We start from the raw sequence: 21,789 nt of genomic DNA, 5'->3' as shown, positions 1-21,789 counted from the left end.
ATCTGTGTTTCTTTATGTGCAACTAAGCTACTGTGACCAAGCAATTTCCCTTGTGGATCAATAAAATTGATCTAAGTCTAAGTGTCATCCATGAAGTGCAACACGTTTTAGGACCTTAAATATTTTAATAAGTTTACATTTTGATCCCAGAGTGCATTCCTAAATAAAGCTGTGTTTTATAATATTGCATTCAAGCAACTGACACTCATTCAAAACAAACTTGAGTGGATTTTATTTTAATTGTGTCACTTTGTTAGATTTGTTGTTGTTTTTTTTTGTTTTTTTGTAAAGGCCTACATGTTGAAATGCGAAAAAAATCAAATTTCCTGTTAGAGGATGTACATTATTGTTTCAGTAAATATGGGAAAAGCTGTACAATAACATTATCTTGAAGTAAGTATCACAGAGAAAGAGAAAATTCTGGTTTACTCCCCCCAGTGAGAGATTATATTGAAATTAGACAAAAATCAGACATCAAAGTAAGAAGTAAGGTGAATTAGAGAAAAACAAAACATTTGGATATGCAATTAAATATATGGTAGAATATATATGCAAATCAAGGTGCTAAAACTGGTCAGTTTCATGGCTTGGTCTTTATTGTACATCTGTTTCCAGATGTGCCTCTTCCTCCTGGTGCCTGCAGTACCACCTCCTCGCCGCCAGATGTCTCCGTCTCCGCTCCGTCTGCACGTGTGCCGTCTGTCTGAGCTGAACCTCGTTGTGTGCTAACGCGAGATTTCGTCTCCGCGTCATGCAAACATGTCGACGGTCAAGAGAAAACGTGGGGGACAGGGTGCTCAAGATAAAAAGGCGAAAAAAGTCAAATTTGTCGCAGGCGAAGGCGAAACACCTGGAGAAGTCGAAGAAACTAAGTTGAATGAATTTACAATCCCAGCACCGGTTTCTTTGGTGAGTCTCTGGCTTGTTATTAGCTTGTGAAGTCGGTTAGCTAGTTAGCATACCATAGTTTACCAATACACCGAGGATGTACAGTGTTGTGCTTGAGTAAATTAAAGCTATTGTTAAACTGAAACTGCTTATACTCACTATATTTATTAATAAGTGGTGTTATTTAATGTATAACATAATCAGAGTGTTAAGTTTGATGTCATGTGGTAAACTTTCTTGTACAGGGCAAATGGACCAACAAGGAAAGGGTCCTCATTTTCTCCTCAAGAGGGGTCAACTTCAGAACAAGACATTTGATGAACGACCTGAGGACAATCATGCCTCATTCAAAAGCAGGTTAGTGTCCCGTTACCTTCTTTCTTTCACACAGTTATTTGCACTTTTGTTCCTTGCTGTATGTTGACATGAAATAATATTCTGCCTAGACACCAAAATGGACAGAAAGGACAAGTTGTTTGTTGTTAACGAGGTGAGTCTGGTTAATTTCTATGTGTGCCTTCAATTAATTATCACATGTATTGCAGCAGAGCTTACTGTTAGTGTTGTGTTTGCAGGTGTGTGAAATCAAAAACTGCAACAAATGCCTCTTTTTTGAGGCAAAGAAGAAGCAGGACCTCTACATGTGGTGAATACTTCATCTTTATTTTAAAATTTTAAAAGTTTTATGTCAGAGAGCGAATCGTAAAGGGATTTTAAAATGATGTTCTCGCTGTGCAGGATTTCAAACACCCCCAACGGACCTTCAGCCAAGTTTCTGGTTCAGAACAGTAAGTAAAATCTCTCCAGTACAGTCTTGGGGCCGGTTGCACCAGCGGGACGTAAAAAAGGATTTGTGTGTAAGCCTTATGTCAGACTAGATAGATGAACAGTCACCCTGACACATTTTAGTGCAGTGACTGTTGCTACCTTACATTGACTTATACAGAGAAAGTTATTTCAAAGAAACTAAATTATTCAGACTGAAACAAAAACAATTATTGAACTCTACATCGGTCATAATCACCGTCGCCTCCTGTCCTCACACACTTCTACCAGTACGTCCTCCCTCAAGAGTCAGACCACTTCGCATCTGCATCGCACACAACCTGAACCCCAGCTGAAACAAAATCTCTCGATGAGTTTTGTCTCAATTTATATCCAGAGGATCGTGTTGTCTCTCATTAACGTCCACTGATCTTGAAGTCTGTATATTAGATGCACCATTGTATTTGCGCTACTTTACACCTGCCTCTGACTGGGCGTAAGATTTACTCTCAGATGCAAGATGGTGCAACGGTCCTAAAGAGCATTTTACGTCCAGGTGGTGCCATCAGCCCCAGAAGTGCAGCCTGACGTGGCATTGAAATATAATTATTCTGTTATTGTCTCCCGCTACAGTTCATACACTGGCTGAACTCAAAATGACAGGAAACTGCCTGAAAGGATCCAGACCGCTGCTCTCCTTTGACCCTGTGAGTAGATTAAGACTGTCACTTTGTTGAATCATTAATACAAGCTGAAGAAACGGTCATTACAACAGTATACCAGTTGTAATTGTATCCTGAATGGTGATTAATTAATATTATTCTGACCTGAATAAGAGCTGAAGTTTCTTTGGTGTCCTCCCACAGAAATTTGACAAGGAGCCCCACTATGCTGTACTGAAGGAGCTCTTCACCCAGGTGTGTTTTCAATTTGCAAGATCCGTGTAAACATAAGGAAATTAGGACACGTTCTGTTTAACATTAGCTGGAAGATGTTGCAGTAGATGTCTCGACTTTGTTGCTTTCCTGCTGACAAGCCTGAACAAATTGTGTATCTTCCTGATTCCAAGTAAATATTTATTGTGTTTTCATGTTGCAGACCTTTTCCACTCCACGCTACCACCCCAAGAGTCAGCCTTTCGTGGACCACGTCTTCACATTCACCATTGCTGACAACAGGATATGGTTTAGGAACTACCAGGTAATGTTTCATTATACTTTTTAGACTTTTATAAGTAGACCTCAGACATTTATTTGTATTTGTTCCTTTTTTTTCCCCCCCATCCACTGTTTTCACATCCAGATCATTGAGGAGGACGCCTCTATAGTTGAGATTGGACCTCGCTTTGTCCTCAACCTAATAAAGATCTTTCAGGGGAGCTTTGGAGGACCTACGCTCTACGAAAACCCTTACTTCAAGTCTCCAAACATGGTACATATAATTCAGTGCATTCCAGCTGAAATTAGTTTTCATGTGATGTTACTGAATCAGATTTAATGTCTCGTTCTCCTCATGCTCCCACAGCACCGGAGAGAGCTCCGACTGGCTGCTGCAGCCAAGGTGCGCGAGAAGCAGATGGTGAAGGAGATGCACAAAATGAAGAGGACAGAAACAAAGGAGGACTTGAACAGAGACGTCACGGCCGACGTCTTCGTAACCCCCGCCGAGGAGAAGCCCGTACACATTGAGACAGAAGCACCTGAGCCCAAAGTGACGAAGAAGAAAAAAGCTTTCAAAAGACAGAGGATGAAGATGTCACGCAGGTAACTGGATGGACTGATTCCAGTTTGTCTCAATACGATGTTGTAACACAACAGTGCAGTCAGTTCCAGAAGTCCAATGTTATGAGCTTTTTGTCAGGCTCACGGTTTCCATCATTGTAGCATGACATGTGTTACAGTAAATTATCCTTATGAACGTGTTGAGTGCCTGTTGCCGTAACTGTTCCCTCATCGTGAGGATTGTGTGATTGTAGCTGGACGTAAACTCATTTTTGCCCATGCTTTTGGATAAAAGTAAATATTCCATCAAAAAAACATGTTTATTGAGTTAACGTGAATACATTTGTTTTTTGTGACATTGAAATAAAACAATTTGCCGTCAGTACTGTGTGATGTATACTCTGAACAAATGGCTGTGAGAGGTGTTGATATCTACTAACATGGAATTATAACGGCGTACAAAGCTGCAGAACTCGGGGAGTGGACATATTGTACACATACTTCTTGAAAATCTATCCGTCATGTCTTATTTTATAGGTTTTATGTTTCAGAAAAGATCAGATCTCTGCAGTAAACATAGGCAAACCATGGCCACTGTTCCATTACTGCCCGTGCATACTGAGTCACTGACAGTGTTTATCAAAAGAAGCCTTCTGACTCAAAGTAGCTTCATCTCCACAGTTGGAAACAATACAATAAGTGAATGCATCATTTTCCATATCCAACTTGCTGAACTTAAGAGTATGATGCAGACAGATGCAGATCAAGTTGAGCGAACCTTTTTCCACAAGTTGAGCAGCAATACTTGGATGAGTTCAGAAAAAGGCCCAACAAGTTGATTCCAGCATTTATCCTATTGACGCTGCCTCTTCTAGCAGGTTTGCTCTTCTTGATGTTGCACTCAGTGACGTATCCTACCACCGCTGTAGTTAAGGAGCTTATTAAAAGTCAAAATCAACAGGCTGTCAAAGCTCCTCGTCCACCTCCTCATCGGGACAACAGTAATACTCCACGAAGCAGATCTGTCCGTCGTCGTTCCGGACGAGGTACTGCAGAGACAGGAAGCCCCGGTTGTCTGTCCTCACCGAGACTTTGCAGGACAAAGCCAAGGCCTTTGTGGACGGTTTCAGCAGAGACATCTTGTATCTGTCACGGTTTACAGAGAGAACGAGACAGAATGTGGAGCTTTAATAAAACTCATTCTGGACAAATACAGCAAATATATTCCTCAGTGTTTCTGTAGCAAACATTTAAAGACATGCACAGACACTAATGTCTGCATGTTTTTTAGGTGGTTAAATGTCAACAAGGTCTGGTGCAAAAGAAGTTACAGTAAAGAGCCCCATGATTTAAAAAAAAAAAAAAAAATCTTTTAAAGAGAGATCTTGAAGGGACCAAAACGAGAACAGCAGCATGGCCAGTGAATTGTATTTAAAGGTCTTAAACACCCACACAGGTGCTTCAACGTATTATATCCGATTAACCCCCTCGATTAGGAGCCATGCTGAGAAGTACAGTAGGTCCTGATGAGAGGGCTGATCAGCCAAGACATGAAAACATGTTGTTTTCATTCATTTGCACAACATGTGGGAGTCAAACCATAATTACAAAGTGATTTAGGAGAAAAAAATCAATTGAATATCCACAGTTTTAGCTTGTAGTCAAATGGCTACTTGTGTGAATATTTCCTCTAATCGCCACATTGCACAATTTCCTGTTTAGACCCCAAGATGTGTGGTACTTTATCAGAAACCTCTGGAACACAATTGGGTTAATAAGGACATCCGTCAATCCCACAAATACAAATACTGTACGTGCCCACCCAAAAAAAGTGGTCACACACTAATATTACGCTGGACCACCTTTAGCTTTGATTATAGCATACTTTCGCTGTGGCATTGTTTCGATAAGCTTCTGCAATGTCACAAGATTTAATTCCATCCAGTGTTGCTTTAATTCTTCACCAAGATCTTGTATTGATGATGGGAGAGTCTGACCACTGCACAAAGCCTTCTCCAGCACATCCCCAAGATTCTCAATGGGGTTAAGGTCTGGACTCTGTGGTGGCCAGTCCATGTGTGAAAATGATGTCTCATGCTCCCTGAACCACTCTTTCACAATTTAAGGTCAGCTGACTATTCAGGTAGTCAGCTGACCTCATTCTTTGGGCAGCATAATGTTGCTGAACCCAGACCTGAGCAACTGCAGCAACCCCAGATCATAGCACTGCCCCCAGAGGCTTGTACAGTAGACACTAGGCATGATGGGTGCATCACTTCATCTGCCTCTCTAATTACCCTGATGCGCCCATCACTCTGGAGCAGGATAAATCTGGTGTGTCTATAGTGACATACCATCACATACACGTGTTGGGAAAACTGCATCATCCATGTATTAATCCACTACTTTGTGTGGCTGCCATTCTGCAACTACAGTCTCCTTTTTTTCTTCTTCTATTGTTTTAACAATGCACTCTTCTCTTCGTGCCTGTACTAACCTGTTGGTTTGTGTCTCAGAGCACCGGAACAGCTCCATCATGTCCGAGTCTTTGGAATAATCATAATGAGCATTTCCAGCGTTTCCAAACGTAGACAGCCTGGAGTGGGGAACAAATCAAAGATCAGTGCATTTGAAAGGTTGGTAAAAGAAGCATCTATGAGTAAGGTTTATGAAACAAAAAAAAGTGAAGATCCAGGGCAACAGAAACAAGCGAATAGTACATTTAAAGAAAAGCTACAATTTGTCACAACAAAATGTTAAATCTCATGCATTGAATTTATTTAGCTTAAGTGATGATGGTGTGGGGGAGTAAATTTTTGTTACCTACAGTCAGTTAAAGTGTGCTTTCTTCACCTTGAAAGAACTGGCTATAAGTTTAATTACTGGAAGCAAACTGTCTCTTTTTTATACATTATCATGACTGATGAGCCAACATGGTGCTCCAGAACAGGTAGTATAGTTTGCTAGCACACCTGAAGTATGGCTGGCTGGGGGACATGGTAATCTGTAGCACCTCACTGGTCATGTCCAGTTCAGAGAAGGCTTCCTTCAGACTCTCTGACTGCAGGATCACCTTTGAAAAGAGCCAGAGGCACATGAATATTAATCAGTTATGTTTAATGTTTTCATAACAACTGCAGATACTGTCATATGTATTCCTAACCAATTATTAATGTATGTAAGACACCAAAAAGTTATATAAAACAGGGAAGAAAACCTTGTTTGTGACGTTGGCGCTGCAGAATTCAAAGTCAATCGGCTCTTCTGGTTCTTGTGTGTTAATCTTGCAAACAGTCACCACACCACCTTCCTCCAAGAAGAGCGTGAGGGGGTAACCATAGCCTTTGTAGCACATCCGTACGGCTGTTGATATTCCTGCAAGGTCATATGGGGGAAGTGATAAACATGTTGAGTCATGTTTGAGGTGGGTAATATGTGTCCAGCTTTATTTTTCACACATTCTCCAATCCATTTTTTTTACCTGGTACGTTGCTTCCTCCAAAGATATTGAGACAGTCCATCAGGACAGTGAGGTTGATCTGAAAACCCACCATATCTTCTTTTATGGTGAACTCTTGGAAGATCTCAGCCTGGAAGAAAAAAGTAAACTTTGTTCATATAAACTAAATTAATGTTTGGGACAAATCTAGAGTTTGCACGTTAAAAAAAAAACACAAAGACAAGGGCACCTGTATGAAGGCATTGGCTTGCAGGCATTTGGATTCCTCCACAGTGACTTTCAGCCCGTTGGTGGTGGCTGTGAAGATGGCATGGTCTTTTAAGGTGATGGCTTTCAGGATGTTGGAGAGATTCCGAGCATTATCCAAACAGGCCATCAGCACGTATTGTTCGTCATCTCCCTCAGACTGAGTGGACAGAGGCATCGTGGCGCTGGATTGGAGACACACACAAATAGTCCCATGTGAGTACAGAAATAACACGTTAGCAGGTTAGCACAGCCGCTTAATTAAAACGTATGTGACGCCTGCTTGATTGTGACTCGCATACAATATTATTACTGAGCAAAATCTTTTACTGTAAAAAGAACAAAACTGTAATTCCCTCGCAGTTGTTGTTATTGACGTATCTAAGCTAGGCTACGGTGTAGATGATTACACGGGTAAAAACGACGTAAATAAATAAGCTGCAGCAAATTTCACGGTCACATTCATGACTATCTACACTCTCCGGGAAATGAACTTTAAAAAAAATGAGACTAGAAACTATCATTAAGAGCCTGTCACTTACAAAGTAGTAATTCAGCAACTCATACGGCCGTGTTTTTGAAGAAAGGCGCCCTATGTGTTCCAACTTCCGCGTAACTGCCAAAACATCCGCGAAGAAGACGAACTTCCGGGTGTTCTTCTTCTTCTACGGAAGTAGGATTTGTGAGCTGACGTTCCAGAGGTTTCGAGGAGTCCAAAACACACGGGAATTATATTAATCCCCACCGGCGCAGCTTTTGTGCTTTGTGATCTACACAGGTGAGGGTCTTTACTCAGTTTATGTCATGTGGTTGGTACAATATATATATATGTTTTAATCCTACATGTTGGGTATAGTTTTTATGTTATGTTAACCACCGAGCGATAGCAGGACGCTAGCAAGTTAGCTAACAGTGATGGCGTTAGAGCAAAATAGTTCCCCTGATCATTAACAGATACTACATAACAAATGACCAATAATAAGTGAATAATTAACATCACGTAAAATATATACGTTGGGAAGTCGGCGATAAAAATAATAAATAATTGTTTGTTAAGGCGAGCTTTCTTCTTCTACGGTTAATTAAAGTTGTTTAAGTTGACTCCTTAAGCATCAGGGTTGTTGACGATTCCCTGACCGATGGTACGTACTGTGTGTTGACACTGATGTTTTTACTTAAATGGCGTGAAGAATAAAAATACAGTCCAGATCTCGACACGTTAATTCGTCTTGTGCTAATCTGTCTAGAATAGAAGAATGTCTTTATTTGTCATTGTGGTACAACGGAATTAAGGTGGCCCGAAGTCCCCTTTAGGTGCAGTAAAAATAAAAATAATAAATAAGGTAAGGAATGTAAGAGAAACTAGAATAAAAAAGAATATGTACAAAACTATAAGACTATAGCACCTGTTATTGCAACATGAAGTTATTGCGCTTGTTTGAGAGAACTTATTGCACATTGCACATATGAAGTTACTATAAGTTGCACATATTAAACTATTGCACACATGTATTGCACATGGAATTGTCCAATTTATTTCTTTATTGTTTGAGGTGTTCGGTACTCTGCAGTTAAGTTCCTCTTTTGCAATAAATTGCAACAAAAACGTGAAATGCCTTTTAGTCATCTGCAATGAATCTATGTGTCTTCTTTCTCTGTTTCAGTTTTTTCCATATTCGACGGCCAGTCTGAGCCCCAGCCATGGTGTGCATTCCCTGCATTGTGATTCCTGTACTTTTATGGGTCTACAAGAGGTTCCTGGAGCCTTACCTCTATCCATTAATTTCACCTATCATTAATACATTCTGGAGCAAAAAAGCGGTCCAGGAGACTGGCACTAGTGACAAAAAAGTCAGTGAAAATAGTAATGGGACTTGCAAGGTATGTTAATGAACTTTTCAGCGATTAAACCCTTTGGCTTTCTTTATTTGTTTATGGCTTTATTTAGTGTTGTTATGTGGTCTTGTATATATTTGTGATACATGGTGCATCATTATTTCAACCATATTAGCTTGCCCCAATGCAGACTGTAAATTATTCTACATCAGATAGATTTACTTTTGGCAGTGCTGAAGAAGACAGTGTCACAGTGTCATCGAACTCTTATTGCTTTGATTGACAGACCCCTAGTGGGATAAATTACATACTATGCATTTAGCATGAACCTTTCATGACTGTTGATAACTGCTTTTTAAAACCATTTTCTTTCCCATGTCTTTCAGCCTGAAAGCAACGGTGAGGTGACTGCCAATGGATCTACTATAGCAGCGGATAAGAAGACAGACTGACGGCTGAAAAACTTAATAATGCATTTAAAACAGTGTACATATTCTATTCCTATAATGTAGAGAAACTATGAATTAATTTATCAGTCTTGTTCGAATGGATTGGTGTGTATAACCTTCCAAAACTGTTAATGTTTTTTTTCCATTAACATTGTTGATATATTTTCATTGTTAATCATGAATTAGTACATTTGTTTACCGTGTTTAATATTTGGTTTAACTGATGTATATTTTCTAAGACAGAATTGCAGTTTAATTAAAGAATAAAAGAAATCCTTCAAATACAAAATGGCTAATTTACTGCTCCTTTACCAAGTTAAGCTGCGACTTAAACCCATTAAGACACATATTTTACTAGTATTTTATATTTAAAATTATATTGACGTGATTGCAATAACCTAGTCTGAGATTGATCATTACGTTTATTTTTTTATTTGAGGTTGATGGCGATTTTGACAAGGAAATAGATAAAAATTATTCAGACTCGACATTAATTAATCCCTACAGTGAAAGTCCTGTACTATGGCTTCCTCCCACCGTCCAAAGACATGCTCATTAGGTTAATTGGTGATTCTAAATTGGCCATAGGTGTGAGTGTGAGTGTGACTGGTTGTCTGTCTCTCTGTATTAGCCCTGCGATAGACTGGCGACCTGTCCAGGGTGTACCCTGCCTCTCGCCCGATGACAGCTGGGATAGGCTCCAGCAGACCCCGCGACCCTTCACAGGAACAAGCGGTTACAGAAGATGAATGAATGAATGAAAGTCCTGTAGGTTTATCAAGAAATCACCTGGCCAAAAGTTTTTACAACACTGTAATGCATGTGCAAGTCCAACTGCAATTAATTCAAATAAATTCGTAATAATCTGAATAACAACCTTTTAAAACAAACATGCAACATTTTCCTTATACATGTATCCGATTAAAAAAGGACTTTTTAATCCATTCGACTTTTGTGAATCCCAGACTTTTCCTCTAGCACAACAATGTGGTGGATATTGACAGATATTAAATGTAAGTTACAACTTATACTCAATGTCCACAGGGGGCACAGTGAGGCACTGACTTAGTAGAACCTATTATCATATCAGATCGCTCCACATTTACTTCATGATTTAGCACAAAATATGGTACAAATATCTGACTGTACTGTACTAACCCTAACCTTCTTACTGTCAGTCCACTATATGTCTAACCGTTGTGGTGGTTGTCCATGCATCCTGAACTTAAAAGAGCTTTCCAGATCTCTGTCAGGCTCCTGTGAGCTCAGAGAGTCGCTCACATCCCTTCCTTGCAACATGGCCATGTGTTGATAGACATACATATCCTCAATTACTGATCTACCTTATGGCTGTGTACAGTGGGTGCAGCCAATTCACTGTAATCAACAAGCATAATAACCCCATCAGCTTCCATTTTGCTTTGCTGGGTTACTGCCTCTGTCGGTGTATATGGCACAGAGCATGGTTTGAAAAATTTAGGAACAGCCACAGGAGCTACATGAAGGTTGGCTTTGATTCCTGTGACCTTCCCTGAAACACCCCTGGGTATCTGCTACATAATCCCTCCGCACTCCCAGGTGATACTCTGCTTCCACAAGACCATTTCTTCAATTTCTTGGACCAGTCTCTTCCCAGTAGTGCTGGACCATTATGTCACAAACAAGTGTGTGACAGTTTCCAATGCACTTTACTTTACAGAAATTGTCCCCAGACTGTTTACTGGAGTGTTGTATTTCTGTTTAGATTACCATCAATATTTATTTACATTAATGAGCACATTTGATTAAAAAAAGAAAGTGAATGGGAAAACAACAGCTGAAACATTCTTTCATATTGCAGAAGTTACATGTATAATGTATTAAATTAAATAATTTTGTGTATATGTTCATTGTCAAGATTCCTGTTTTCTTTTTGACACGTTTTAGTGAATTAATATACATATCAAAACCAATAACAAACATATTGAATAATGGTGCTCACCTCATGTTCTTGGATATACGAACATGGAATTATATTATTAATTATATTAATTATAATAATACAGAAAAACTAATAATGAGCACAAGTTTTTATCATTACGCTAGAAGTAGCCTAGGTGAAGTTATTTTCATACTGCGTGTCTTGTGTCCGCCGCCATTGGGGAGATTAGTTTCTACAACGTCACCGACGTAATCAACGCCCCCCATGTCGTCATTACGCAAGGGGTGGCGACGTGGAAAACATGGAGGACAGGAGTATGTAGAGTAAACTTAACTGACTAAAATACGGCACAATTTGAGATATTTGCCTCGGTGAATGGCACTGGATAGACAAAAGACAAAATACTGCAGACTGACGTGAAGAAACATTCGCATCTTAACGACTGTGGGAGACAACAGAGCCACGGAAGCTGCGAGAAGCATTTATGACAGGTAAGCCGAGCCGTCAGCTGATTGCAAACAAGCAGTGGACGTTAGCTGCTTTCTGGATAGTATTTTAGTAACCGTCGTTTAATAAGACATTCTCCTGAGTCAGTTATTTAATTAGCTTTGATTTCATCATAATGTAGGGCTGTTGGCTATCTGTGTTGACTGAAACAACTGCCTAGAAGGCTATTTCCTGCACTTGACATTAGCTAGCTAACGTCATGCAAGTTAGGTTGAATAAAGACAGACATATGAACAGATATAGTTAAATACTCATTAATAAAACCACTGGATATGTTAAACAACTTCACAACTGTCAATTCCCAAGTGATATTAAGCGCATATTAAGCAAATAACAGTGCGAAACTCCCTTCTTGTTTCCACCTAGTCTCTTGTCTTGTATTAATAAATGATTTACTGTGTGATCCTAGCGTGCTCCAGTTCAGTTGTGCTGGCTACACCTGTATGCCCAAGGTGTGTCATTTAAAAAAAACAAAAAAAAACAACACACGTCCTGGTTCACTGTGTGCCATTCACGCCGTGCCACTGTTGAATAAATATTCCTTAGAATAGGATGTCCACTTTTATGCATATTACATCTGTTTCTGATGGATAACTGTCTTATAATGAATCCTTGATGAGTCCCATAAAGTGGCTGTGGGCATACACTGATCACACCGTAACATTATGACCAAGGGAATAGCAGCTGTCAGTGGGTGGAAGATATTTGACAGCAAATACTTTGTTCTCAAAGTTGGTGTGTTAGAAGAAAAGTGGAACAATTTGAGCAAGGTTCATTTCTGACAACTAGACAACTGGATCAAAGCATCTTCATAATAATGGGATGTCCCTGTGGTCTGCAGTGGTCAAGGACTTGGGCGGCCAAGGCTCTCTGATACACGTGGGAAGCGAAAGGCTGGTCTGTATGGTTCAGTTAAACTGATCAGCTTCTGTAGCTCAGATTGCTGAAAAACATCTGGTTCGGATGGAACGAGGTTGCAACACACAGTGCGTCACAGTTTGTTTTGTGTGGAGACCAGTCATGGTGCCCATATTGACCCCTGTCCACCATTGATAGCGCCTACCATGGGCACGTGAGCATCAGAACTGGACCACAGAGTGATTGAAAAAGGTGGCCTAGTCTGATGGGAACATATGCCACCAGGGTGTATTCAGTTGCTGTGGGGTGTCCGCTGGTACATATCAAAGTAACATCTACATAAATGCCAGGACCCAGGTTTCCCACAACCTCACTGATGGATTTTATTAATACACTTTTCTTTGCCTCAGGATTTGGCATATGCCCGCTGAAAAAGCAGTGAAGAGTGGCGAATCTGGCTGAGTGGAGCCAGTAAAGATGGGAGCCAACACAAGTCAGGTCAGCGACCTGTCCGATAACACCAGCCTCAAGGCCCTGGTGGGCACGGAGTCCATATCGGAGAACGACCCTTTCTGGAACCAGCTCATCTCCTTCACCTTCATTAGTCCCACCTGCAGGTAAATAAACGCAGGAAGCGTTCCTGTTTGGACTGTCAGAGTGTTTTTGTTGCAGTTTTGTGTGACTGCCCCATTTCTTTCTCTTGAGTTAGGGTCCAGCTCATGATAAAATGGGGCAGTTAGTACGGTTTGCAGTTCATGTTTAAATAGGCTATGAGTTCAAAGCCTCGGGAGAAAGCTACTAAGAGCACCTTCTGTAAAAAGTTTTAAGCCAGACTGTTCCCTACTTAAATGACTTTCATACCAAATTCTTTCAAACTACTGATAAGGAGAAGAAATGCTCGTTGCAGCTCGAGATTAGATCTAAACAGGCCAAACAGACACTAAGCAGGAAACCAATCTGGAACTGAAACCAGGTAGAGGTAAAATTCATTGTCACATTAGTATATTTTCCTAAATTATAGACCCTGTATAACTGGTGTGTTGAGCATCTGTTCAAGTAATTGTATACTCTACCAACAGACATGGTCTTTCCATGGAGGCTCCCGCCCAGGATCCAACAGTTAACTAAATAGGATGTTTGCAGAGCTCACCTGTTCAATGATCCGGAAAGATTACCGTCCTGCCTGTCTGAGGATAGTCTGGTTAACCTTTAACATTGAACTCTGTAAATAGTGTTGAGAAGTAAAGACGCTGCTTTCCCTTATGGGGCCGGACTTGTGACTGCTGTTACATATTAACCTAGTTGGAGTGTCTTCTTCATTCTGGGCTGAGACAGAAAGTAGACTTAGAGTAACCTTTAACATCCAGACTATGCAAAACAAAGAGAAAACCAACACACACGGGAACGGATAGCCTTACACCCATATCGCATCGTAGAGTATTTTACATTTTAATAACTATATTATACTGTGTATGCTTTATATTTCATGTTTCAGTCTTTCTCCTTTGTTTAAGCAGGTTTCTGAAATGAAAATGAATTCCATGCCACCACTGCTCAGTAACTCACTGTTCTCCGTAGTATCAGACCAAATACTGAGAAGTGATTAGATACTACTAATACTATTACAGTAATACATTTTCAATGTTAACTAATTAGCTACAGTGCCTATAAATGGTATTCACTCCTTAAATGTCTTCCCCTTTCATTGCTTTTATGAATGAAAATCTGTCAAAGTGAAAGTGAAAGCAGATTTCTACAAAGCAACGTCAGTTAAATAAAAGCCAAATTATATTCACCATGAGCTATATTCATTCATTCATTCATTCATTCATTCATTCATTCATTTTCTGTAACCGCTTGTCCTCTGGAGGATTGCGGAGGGTGCTGGAGCGTGTCCCAGCTGTCATTGGAGCGAGAGGCGGGGACCATGTGCCATAGTTAGGCATAAATATGTTATACATTTTAATGGACATGTTCACATAGTTTGCTTGTCTTCTTCGAGTTTAATCATCTGATTTACACCTCTGTCCGGTCTTTAGCTTAGCATAGAAACAGGAAACTAGGTCAATCAGCTATCCTGTCTCTATCAAAACATAACAAAACCTGCCTTCCAGCACCTCTGAACTCATCTCTACTTAACACATTACATCACATTGGTTTAATCCAAACAAAAGCAAGCTGGTTTTGTGCTGGACTATTTCTTCGCCATGAGCAGATGCCAAGGATGTCAGCAACAATGAGTGTTAGACGTCCAGTAAAGCATTTATCTCCAAGCATGAAGCGTTGGAGACTTTTTAGTCTGTGCGCTAATTAACATGGCTGTTAGTGTTTGATATTATTTACCGCTTAGATATAGAAGGTATATAATCCGCTCATCTAACTCTTGCGAAAATATGGATTTTACTGAATGACTATTTAGTACGACTCATCTCGTCCTGCCTGTTCTGGCTTGTAAGAACTAAGAAAAATGTCGTTTTTTTTGCTTAGGACCAAAGTAATGTCCAGAGGGTACACTGTCAAAAATGAGAAGCACTTCTCCATAGCAAACTGCACACAAGCCTGACATGACAGCACTTGCATATCATACAAGTTATGCTGTACATCCTAACATGTCTTGAAATACTTACTCAAAGAGGCATTTGTCTCACTTTTTGTTATATTTCCATGCCTGCAGACATGTGAGGATTGCAAATGACCAACTATCTGAACGTTGTTGACGTATTTGTTGTGTCTTCTGTTTCACAGCGGAGACTCTAAGTTGCTGGAAGAGGCTGTTATTCCACTAGCCAAGACCTTCAGTATGTTTGTCTCATTTCATCATTTAAATTCATTATCTTAAATTATGAAATTTTTAGGTTTCTGTAGTTTGTGAAATGCTGGTCTTGAGGAAGTCCTCTTTTTTTTTTTTTTCAAGTTGAAAACAATCCCAGGACGGGGAACTTCGGTGCTCTTGTGAGAGTTTTCCTGGGAAGAACCAAAGAGCTGAAAATCTCTACAGAATGCCAAGAGTGAGTATGAGAACCTGAGAGGAGGGACGGATGACTGTGTCGATAATGATAGCCCATGAAGGCCACTTATTGTTTGATTGCAGGCAAGCAGGGGATCTCAGTTTTTAAAAGGGGGAGAAACGCTGAAACTGTGGCACTTTCCCATGAGAAAGCTGCTGCGGTATAACCATCAACATGTGCGGCAATAATCTGCACTCCCTGCCGAGCTCCGTTTCCACAGAATGACCCTGCCCAAGTCCCCAAGCGCATTAGACGCTGCAGTTATCACTCCCTATCTATTTTTTTTCCCCATTTCGTAACAGATTTTCTCCCACAAATCGACATTTTCTTGGTGTAACATAATTGGCATGTGCAAACAGTTAATTTGTGGGGATGATTAGACACTCATGTGTTGATCTTCAGCGGTTGTGAAACATTGTGGCTTGCGCTGCGTGGTACCAGTCATTTATTTTCCTCTACATTTGTTTCTCACCAACTTTTTAACTCAATTATCTCAACTATAAGGGAATAGGATGTGAGGTCTTACAAGGAGAAACACGTTTGAACCTCCCTAAACTTGTGTTTTTTTGTTGTAATTTTTTGGCATCATCACAACGTAGTGAAGTGGGAGAGCATCTTGTCAAGCTAAAATAACTAAGAAGGCCTCGAGGGACTGTGAATGTGACCTTTATTCCAAGTATGCTTCACTGGTTCCTCTCAGTGGTAGTTAATTATTCAAATCTAAAAACCTGATTGGTTTTTATTAATTACCGTGAGGGGAGTCAACTGCTTCCTTGCTCCTTTCCGTGAAGGTCAGAGCTCTGGGTCAAGCGCAAAGTGTCACTCTTAGGCTGATTTTCGCAAGTCGAGGGATGCAAAGCTGCTTTTATAAGAGGAAGGAGTCTAACTCGAGTAAACAGGAAGAGGAAGGTGATCTTACAAAAATATTGTCCAGGCTGTATGAAGAGATTTGATAACACTATGACCACCTCCAAATGTGGTCTGGCTGATCCCAATATGCTTCTCATGCATTTACACCAGATCTCAGTTTAATGCCAAGTGTAAATAGGTTTTTAGAGCAAAAGGCTTTATCCTCTTTGCTTTGTAAGAAAGCATACTAAGCAACTCTTTTAACTATATATCACTGAAGTACCTACACGATCAGCCAAGGTTTCCTTGGTAAATAAATTACAAGAACAAATGGCAGGTAGCCTGCTTCAAAATACCCATGAGATGTCTTTGTTTTGCTTCTCTTCCACAGTCAGCTGTTTATCTGGCAGGCCCACAATGCACTGTTCATGATTCGCTGCCTGCTCAAGGTGTTCATCAGGGAGATGAGTGAAGACGAGCTGCACCTACAGTTCTCCTACCAGGAGAGGGCACCAGGCTTCTGTGGAGGTGAGCCGTTTGGACTGTGCAAACTGAGGGATTCAAGTCTTCCCAGGATTCGAAAAACCGATCCTGAGAGAGCACCTTTTTTTAATCATCCAGCTACAGGCTCCATTGACTAATTACAATAAACTGCCAAAGGGTCAAATGTGTAAAGTGGGAGAGTCGCAACTTATATTGAATGAATTAATTCACTTATTTTCCATTATGCTTCTGCAGTTATGATCGGGAAGCATATATAAAATTAATTTTATGTGATATCCAAAGCTCTGTCCTCCCCATTAGCTAATATCCCTCCGTGTTATTCCTTTGTGGAGGAATGGTGCAGTGGGAGATGGAAAGAGCAAAGATAGTCTGACAATGATCAGCAGGGAGTTGCCATATGTGTCTCACGTAATAACTCCCTCAACCCCTTGTGTAGAAACGGGGAGCGAGGACCTCCTTGAGGAGCTGTTGTCCAACCTGGTTCACCTGATTGTCGAAGTCCCCCTGCTGTGAGTATCTCCCTTGTTTGTCGGGTGTGTACGGATGTGTGTGTGAAGGGAAGGTTGAATCCAAACACCCTGCTGTGTCTCGCATACACTGAAAAGGTCAGACTGTAAAACTGTAAAAAGACATTTCACGTCCGTCCCTGCACACTCAGTGAGATCAGGTCACTTTTGCTCAGTTTCTCAGCCCTTTCTTTTTTGTTTGTTTTCATTGTTATTACAGATTTCTTTGGGTTGTTAGTGTGACTTGAGTGTTAGTCCATTAACAAAAAGCAGTTTGGGAACAGTTTTGATTCACCATCCAAAAGATGAAGCATACCAGACTGACTGTCTGATCTGGCATGAATAGGATGTGGTGTCACTGAAAGAATGAAGAAAGAGAGAAAGTGTTGTTTTAGGGGAAGAGAAAAAGGCTGGAAGTGAAAGTTTAAAAGCGAGTGAGTAGGAGAGCAATGTTTGAAAAATGGTATCAGCCTTTACTCCCACTGGGCGGTGCGAGCACAAAAGCACTCTGGATTAACGAGGGAATATTTTACTTATCAATGGATGAATTATTTCCCTCTTTTCCCTTGTCTGTATTGTGTCATCCCTCCTCTCGCTGTCTACCAACGTCTTCTCCTCTCGCCGTCTCATCCTCTTTCTCTCCTTTCCCTCCGTCGCCTCCAGACATCAAACCCTGGCTCTGGTGTAAGAGCGTTCGACATTCCAACATTATTCATTGTTTCAAGCTTAAGGACTCTCACTGTTTTTCTTCCTTTCACCACTTTGTGGCTGTCAGCCCATTTCCTCTCTACGTGCCGCTGGTTCGGATTTTGGGACTCCTACCATTCTTTTGGTGTTTGCTCAAATCCTCAGTCCTGCACCTTTTGTGTGCACTCACAGGTGCACGGCATGCATACTTTGTGAAGTAACTGATTGGGAACTTGGTCTAAAATTGCAAAACATTTCCTATAATCTATTAATTGTTTATTGAGTTATTGGGTCTTGAAATGTCCAAAATTATTTGGCTCCATCTTCTCAAATGTGAATGTTTTTTATCTTGTCAAATAAAACAAACAGTTTCAAAGAGTCAGGCTGGGCTTCAGGAAATTGAGAAATATGCGATATCATTTGTTATGTTTGGACATTTCCTTTAGAACAGATGATTAATTGCTTAATCAAAAATATATTTATTGAAGCCCAAGACACAAAGTTGGCGTGCGATCTTGTCAGCATGAGCCTCCACACTTAAAATTACAGCTTCCAAATAAAAAGATTTTTGTGACTTGAGGAATAGAGTTGTAGAGAGACTTGTCCTCAAGACTGCTAATATTTTGATCTTGAGTTGTTAAAGGGGAACTACTGTTTTTACAACCTTATTTCTAGCATAAAATACGATCGTTTACTCACCCATGTAACTTTTGTGTAATTTGTAGTCGTTCGGGAGATGTTTAGATCTGTGTATATCCATATAATGGGAGTGACTGGGGCACCGAAACGCAGCCTCTAAATAACGCATTATCTGCCGATTGACCTACAGAAACCAGGTGATGTCTTCTGACACAAATGATCTCATCTCTGAGCACCACACACCCACGACGGTCGGCTTGTTTACCTGTAATTTGCTACTGTTATGGTTCATCCACAACTAGCAGTAGCAAATTACTGGTAAACAAGCTGCTCAGAGATGACATCATCCAGGTCAGAAGACATCACCCGGGGTCTGTAGGTCTATCTACAGACCCCGGATGATGATAACAGCTAACTCCGGACTCAACGGGGAATAGCACTAGCATATCATAACAAAATATTGGTGAAGTGAACGAGTTTCGCGGCAGACAATGCGTTATTTAGAGGCTGCTTTTCGGTGCCCCAGTCACTCCCACTATATGGATATAACGACTACAAATTACACAAAAGTTATATGGGTGAGTAAACGGTCGTATTTTATGCCAGAAATAAGGTCCAGGTTGTAAAAAAACAGTAGTTCCCCTTTAAGTTCCATGAATTATAAGTGTAACAACGTCAGTATAATCTCACTATTGTTGACTATCCAGTGTATGCCTTGCTCTTTGTCACATTGCTGGATAAAGAGCCGTTAATGTTGAATGCTGCCTCTTTTCTTTTCAGTCTGTCTGGTATATTATTTGAAAGCTGTAATCCAGAGCACAGACACATTTTCCTGTCATTGACTCTCTTGTCTCACACCTCATCTAAATATAGTACAGGATGTGTGCAGCCCTTTTACTAATCCTTCGGGGTGAGTCATGATTAAGTGTGTAAAAATGAAAGGAAAACATTTGGGTGAAAGCCATGTACTGTATGTACATATTTATGTGTCAAAAAGCAAGTAACAGTTAAAGTCAAGTGTTCATGTAGACATCTCCACAACCCTCCATTTATAAACTCAGCTGCGTACTTGTATTTTTTGGGGTGGTTTGCTCAACGTGAAACATGAATTCACCTGCATCGTCTTATGTGTTTTCTGCAGTGACATCACTTACAGCATCCTGTTTGAAGCCGTCACCACGCTGCTGGTGTTCTTCTCCTATCAGCTCTTCCACAAAGACATCCTCCGAGATGGATTAATCTACCAGCACGTCATGAAGGGACGATGGTGAGAAAACACCCTCGTTCACGCTCAAACTTGAAACTGTAACCCTAACCATAACACCAAGGTGGCATGAAGATCCCCTCTGGTACAGTTAGTCCCTCTGTGTGAGATCTCATCATCTTCCAGAAAATTTCTTAATGTGAAACTGATAAAAGGAAGACACTAATCTAACCAACCACAGCTTTCAATCTCACCTTTAGTAGTCTATATTTAATAATAACAATACTCTAGTTAACCTTTTCGTGTTGACCTGAGTTGTACCTTAAAATGGTCTGAACCCTATTTTCATAGAATGTTTTTTAGATATATTCGACAAATGCTGATGCATGGGATTGCATTTAGTCATGTAGTGGCAGCTGAAAAGGGTGGACAGAGGATCGAGGCAATTTCCTTTAAGGGCTCTCATCGCGTAAGAGCCAAATGGGAGCACTTTGAATTCATTTCTAGTGAGGTGAAAAAGGGGCTTCCAAGTAGCTGATGTTGAGACCTACTCAAGTGATCTGTGGAAAAAAAAAGCAATGCAAAATAACGTCACTTATATATATATATATATATATTGCACACAACTGCATGTCTGGATGGCGCCATTACTCGCCACCAGAAAAGCATCAGTGGAAGATAATATGGATGAGTTTTTTACTGTTCAGGGAATAATTCAGATTCATTTCAGATTTTAGTTTAAAAATCTTTTGTATTACTATTGCCCCAAACAGTTTATAGTTGCACAAGGCTAACACAGCATTCATAAGGCTTCATGTATTATGCCTCGAACAAAGAAGCTGAGGAACACAGTGACTGTGGCCTACACCCAGGCTTTGATGTAATAATAAATCATGCAGAAGATGCAGCTGTAGCACAGACTAACGTCTCTTTTCCCTGCAGTTTGTGTTTAACCAGTCGACTGGTGAAGACCCTGCTCTACAATTTCATCAGGCAGGAGAAGTGTCCTCCCCCTGCAACCCACATTTTTGAGCAAAAGGCCGAAGGTGGCTTGCTTTACGGACTGGCATCCGGAGTGGCAAGTAAGAGTGCACGCATCCACACACACTTGGAAAGAAAGACAACGAAGCAAAATGTTTTTGGGTGCAACCAGGATAAATAATCTCTAGCTTTGTACCAAGTGGCTACACACTGGTATGCAAGAAGAGAGATCTTGGTTTGTTTTTTTGTGGTCCTGAAAGTGCATGGTCCAAGAATGAAGGAAAGTAAATGGTTAAATTGTTGACCTAAACTACCATGTAAATTTTTTTATTTTGCATGGTTACATCCTGATTGAACTCTGATTAATGTCTAATTGCACTGGTTGACTGTAATCAACATTTTAAGTGCAGCAACCTTTGTTTTTTACTTTTTAACGCTATGGTGGTGGGTCCTTAAAGCAAAGTAGGGTCTACTTAAGTTGCATCGTAACGCTGCTTAGCCTCAGTGTGGACAGACTTGCGACAGTCCATTCAAAGTGTGATTTTTTCCTCCTCAGATGATTTTAATATAAACTACTTTAGGGGTGTTTTCTCAAGAAAATAAAAAGAGAACAAACAAAAAAAATGACCTTATATTGTGTAAGAGAGATCTTGTTCTTATTATCTTGGCGCTTGCGCTGTCTCATTATGACCTGTTGTGTTTCTCGCTTACTTCGCTGTTCTTCTGGTGAAAAAGCCGCCCTGATTCTCCCCTCGGCATT

General features: G+C 40.4%; 4 protein-coding genes across 5 annotated transcripts in view; 3 read left to right on the top strand and 1 right to left on the bottom strand.

The window, feature by feature from the left end:
• The first annotated feature begins 741 nt into the window (after positions 1–741).
• Positions 742–3,756, top strand: bxdc2 (brix domain containing 2). The gene is made up of 10 exons (XM_084571866.1): positions 742–909; positions 1,134–1,245; positions 1,335–1,378; positions 1,464–1,534; positions 1,627–1,676; positions 2,287–2,360; positions 2,520–2,570; positions 2,752–2,853; positions 2,956–3,084; positions 3,178–3,756. Exons 1-10 carry the CDS (start codon positions 760–762, stop codon positions 3,418–3,420), a joined length of 1,026 nt encoding a protein of 341 aa, XP_084427992.1. The 5' UTR covers positions 742–759; the 3' UTR covers positions 3,421–3,756.
• A 129-nt stretch (positions 3,757–3,885) lies between these two features.
• On the bottom strand, positions 3,886–7,693 carry rad1 (RAD1 homolog (S. pombe)). 2 transcript variants are annotated; one of them, XM_084571864.1, is made up of 7 exons: positions 7,623–7,693; positions 7,064–7,265; positions 6,856–6,982; positions 6,592–6,749; positions 6,347–6,447; positions 5,872–5,970; positions 3,886–4,520 (listed from the first exon to the last, which is right to left on the bottom strand). In XM_084571864.1, the coding sequence occupies exons 2-7, from the start codon at positions 7,256–7,258 to the stop codon at positions 4,340–4,342; spliced, it is 861 nt and encodes a 286-aa protein (XP_084427990.1). In that variant the 5' UTR covers positions 7,259–7,265; positions 7,623–7,693; the 3' UTR covers positions 3,886–4,339. The 2 variants fall into 2 exon arrangements, with proteins under 2 accessions (XP_084427990.1, XP_084427991.1); XM_084571865.1 differs by having other exon boundaries at positions 6,856–6,964; positions 7,623–7,688.
• A 33-nt stretch (positions 7,694–7,726) lies between these two features.
• Positions 7,727–10,108, top strand: c21h18orf32 (chromosome 21 C18orf32 homolog). Its single transcript, XM_084571867.1, has 3 exons — positions 7,727–7,858; positions 8,745–8,961; positions 9,303–10,108. The coding sequence occupies exons 2-3, from the start codon at positions 8,782–8,784 to the stop codon at positions 9,366–9,368; spliced, it is 246 nt and encodes an 81-aa protein (XP_084427993.1). The 5' UTR covers positions 7,727–7,858; positions 8,745–8,781; the 3' UTR covers positions 9,369–10,108.
• Positions 10,109–11,477: 1,369 nt separating this feature from the next.
• The window catches only part of dym (dymeclin), a 46,224-nt gene continuing 35,912 nt past the window's right edge, over positions 11,478–21,789 (top strand). Inside the window, exons 1-8 of the mRNA XM_084572820.1 lie at positions 11,478–11,777; positions 13,062–13,268; positions 15,397–15,449; positions 15,566–15,659; positions 16,900–17,036; positions 17,449–17,521; positions 19,986–20,111; positions 20,991–21,130. Coding sequence (XP_084428946.1) covers positions 13,129–13,268; positions 15,397–15,449; positions 15,566–15,659; positions 16,900–17,036; positions 17,449–17,521; positions 19,986–20,111; positions 20,991–21,130 — 763 coding nt within the window. The 5' untranslated portion in view covers positions 11,478–11,777; positions 13,062–13,128. The remainder of the gene's footprint in view (positions 11,778–13,061; positions 13,269–15,396; positions 15,450–15,565; positions 15,660–16,899; positions 17,037–17,448; positions 17,522–19,985; positions 20,112–20,990; positions 21,131–21,789) is intronic.

The sequence above is a fragment of the Chelon labrosus genome, assembly GCF_963514085.1.
Source record: "Chelon labrosus genome assembly, chromosome: 22".
Lineage (NCBI taxonomy): Eukaryota > Metazoa > Chordata > Actinopteri > Mugiliformes > Mugilidae > Chelon > Chelon labrosus.
The sequence above is the reverse complement of the archived record's forward strand: the minus strand, read 5'-3'. Positions and strand labels throughout refer to the sequence as shown.

Coding starts and splice junctions, on each gene's coding strand:
- c21h18orf32 (XM_084571867.1), top strand. CDS start 8,782: ATGGTGTGCATTCCCTGCATTGTGATTCCTGTACTTTTATGGGTCTAC. Junction 8,962..9,302: donor ATAGTAATGGGACTTGCAAG/GTATGTTAATGA, acceptor CATGTCTTTCAG/CCTGAAAGCAACGGTGAGGT.
- rad1 (XM_084571864.1), bottom strand. CDS start 7,258: ATGCCTCTGTCCACTCAGTCTGAGGGAGATGACGAACAATACGTGCTG. Junction 6,983..7,063: donor AAGCCAATGCCTTCATACAG/GTGCCCTTGTCT, acceptor ATATGAACAAAG/TTTACTTTTTTCTTCCAGGC. Junction 5,971..6,346: donor CCCAGCCAGCCATACTTCAG/GTGTGCTAGCAA, acceptor TCCCCACTCCAG/GCTGTCTACGTTTGGAAACG.
- bxdc2 (XM_084571866.1), top strand. CDS start 760: ATGTCGACGGTCAAGAGAAAACGTGGGGGACAGGGTGCTCAAGATAAA. Junction 1,535..1,626: donor AAGCAGGACCTCTACATGTG/GTGAATACTTCA, acceptor CTCGCTGTGCAG/GATTTCAAACACCCCCAACG. Junction 3,085..3,177: donor ACTTCAAGTCTCCAAACATG/GTACATATAATT, acceptor ATGCTCCCACAG/CACCGGAGAGAGCTCCGACT.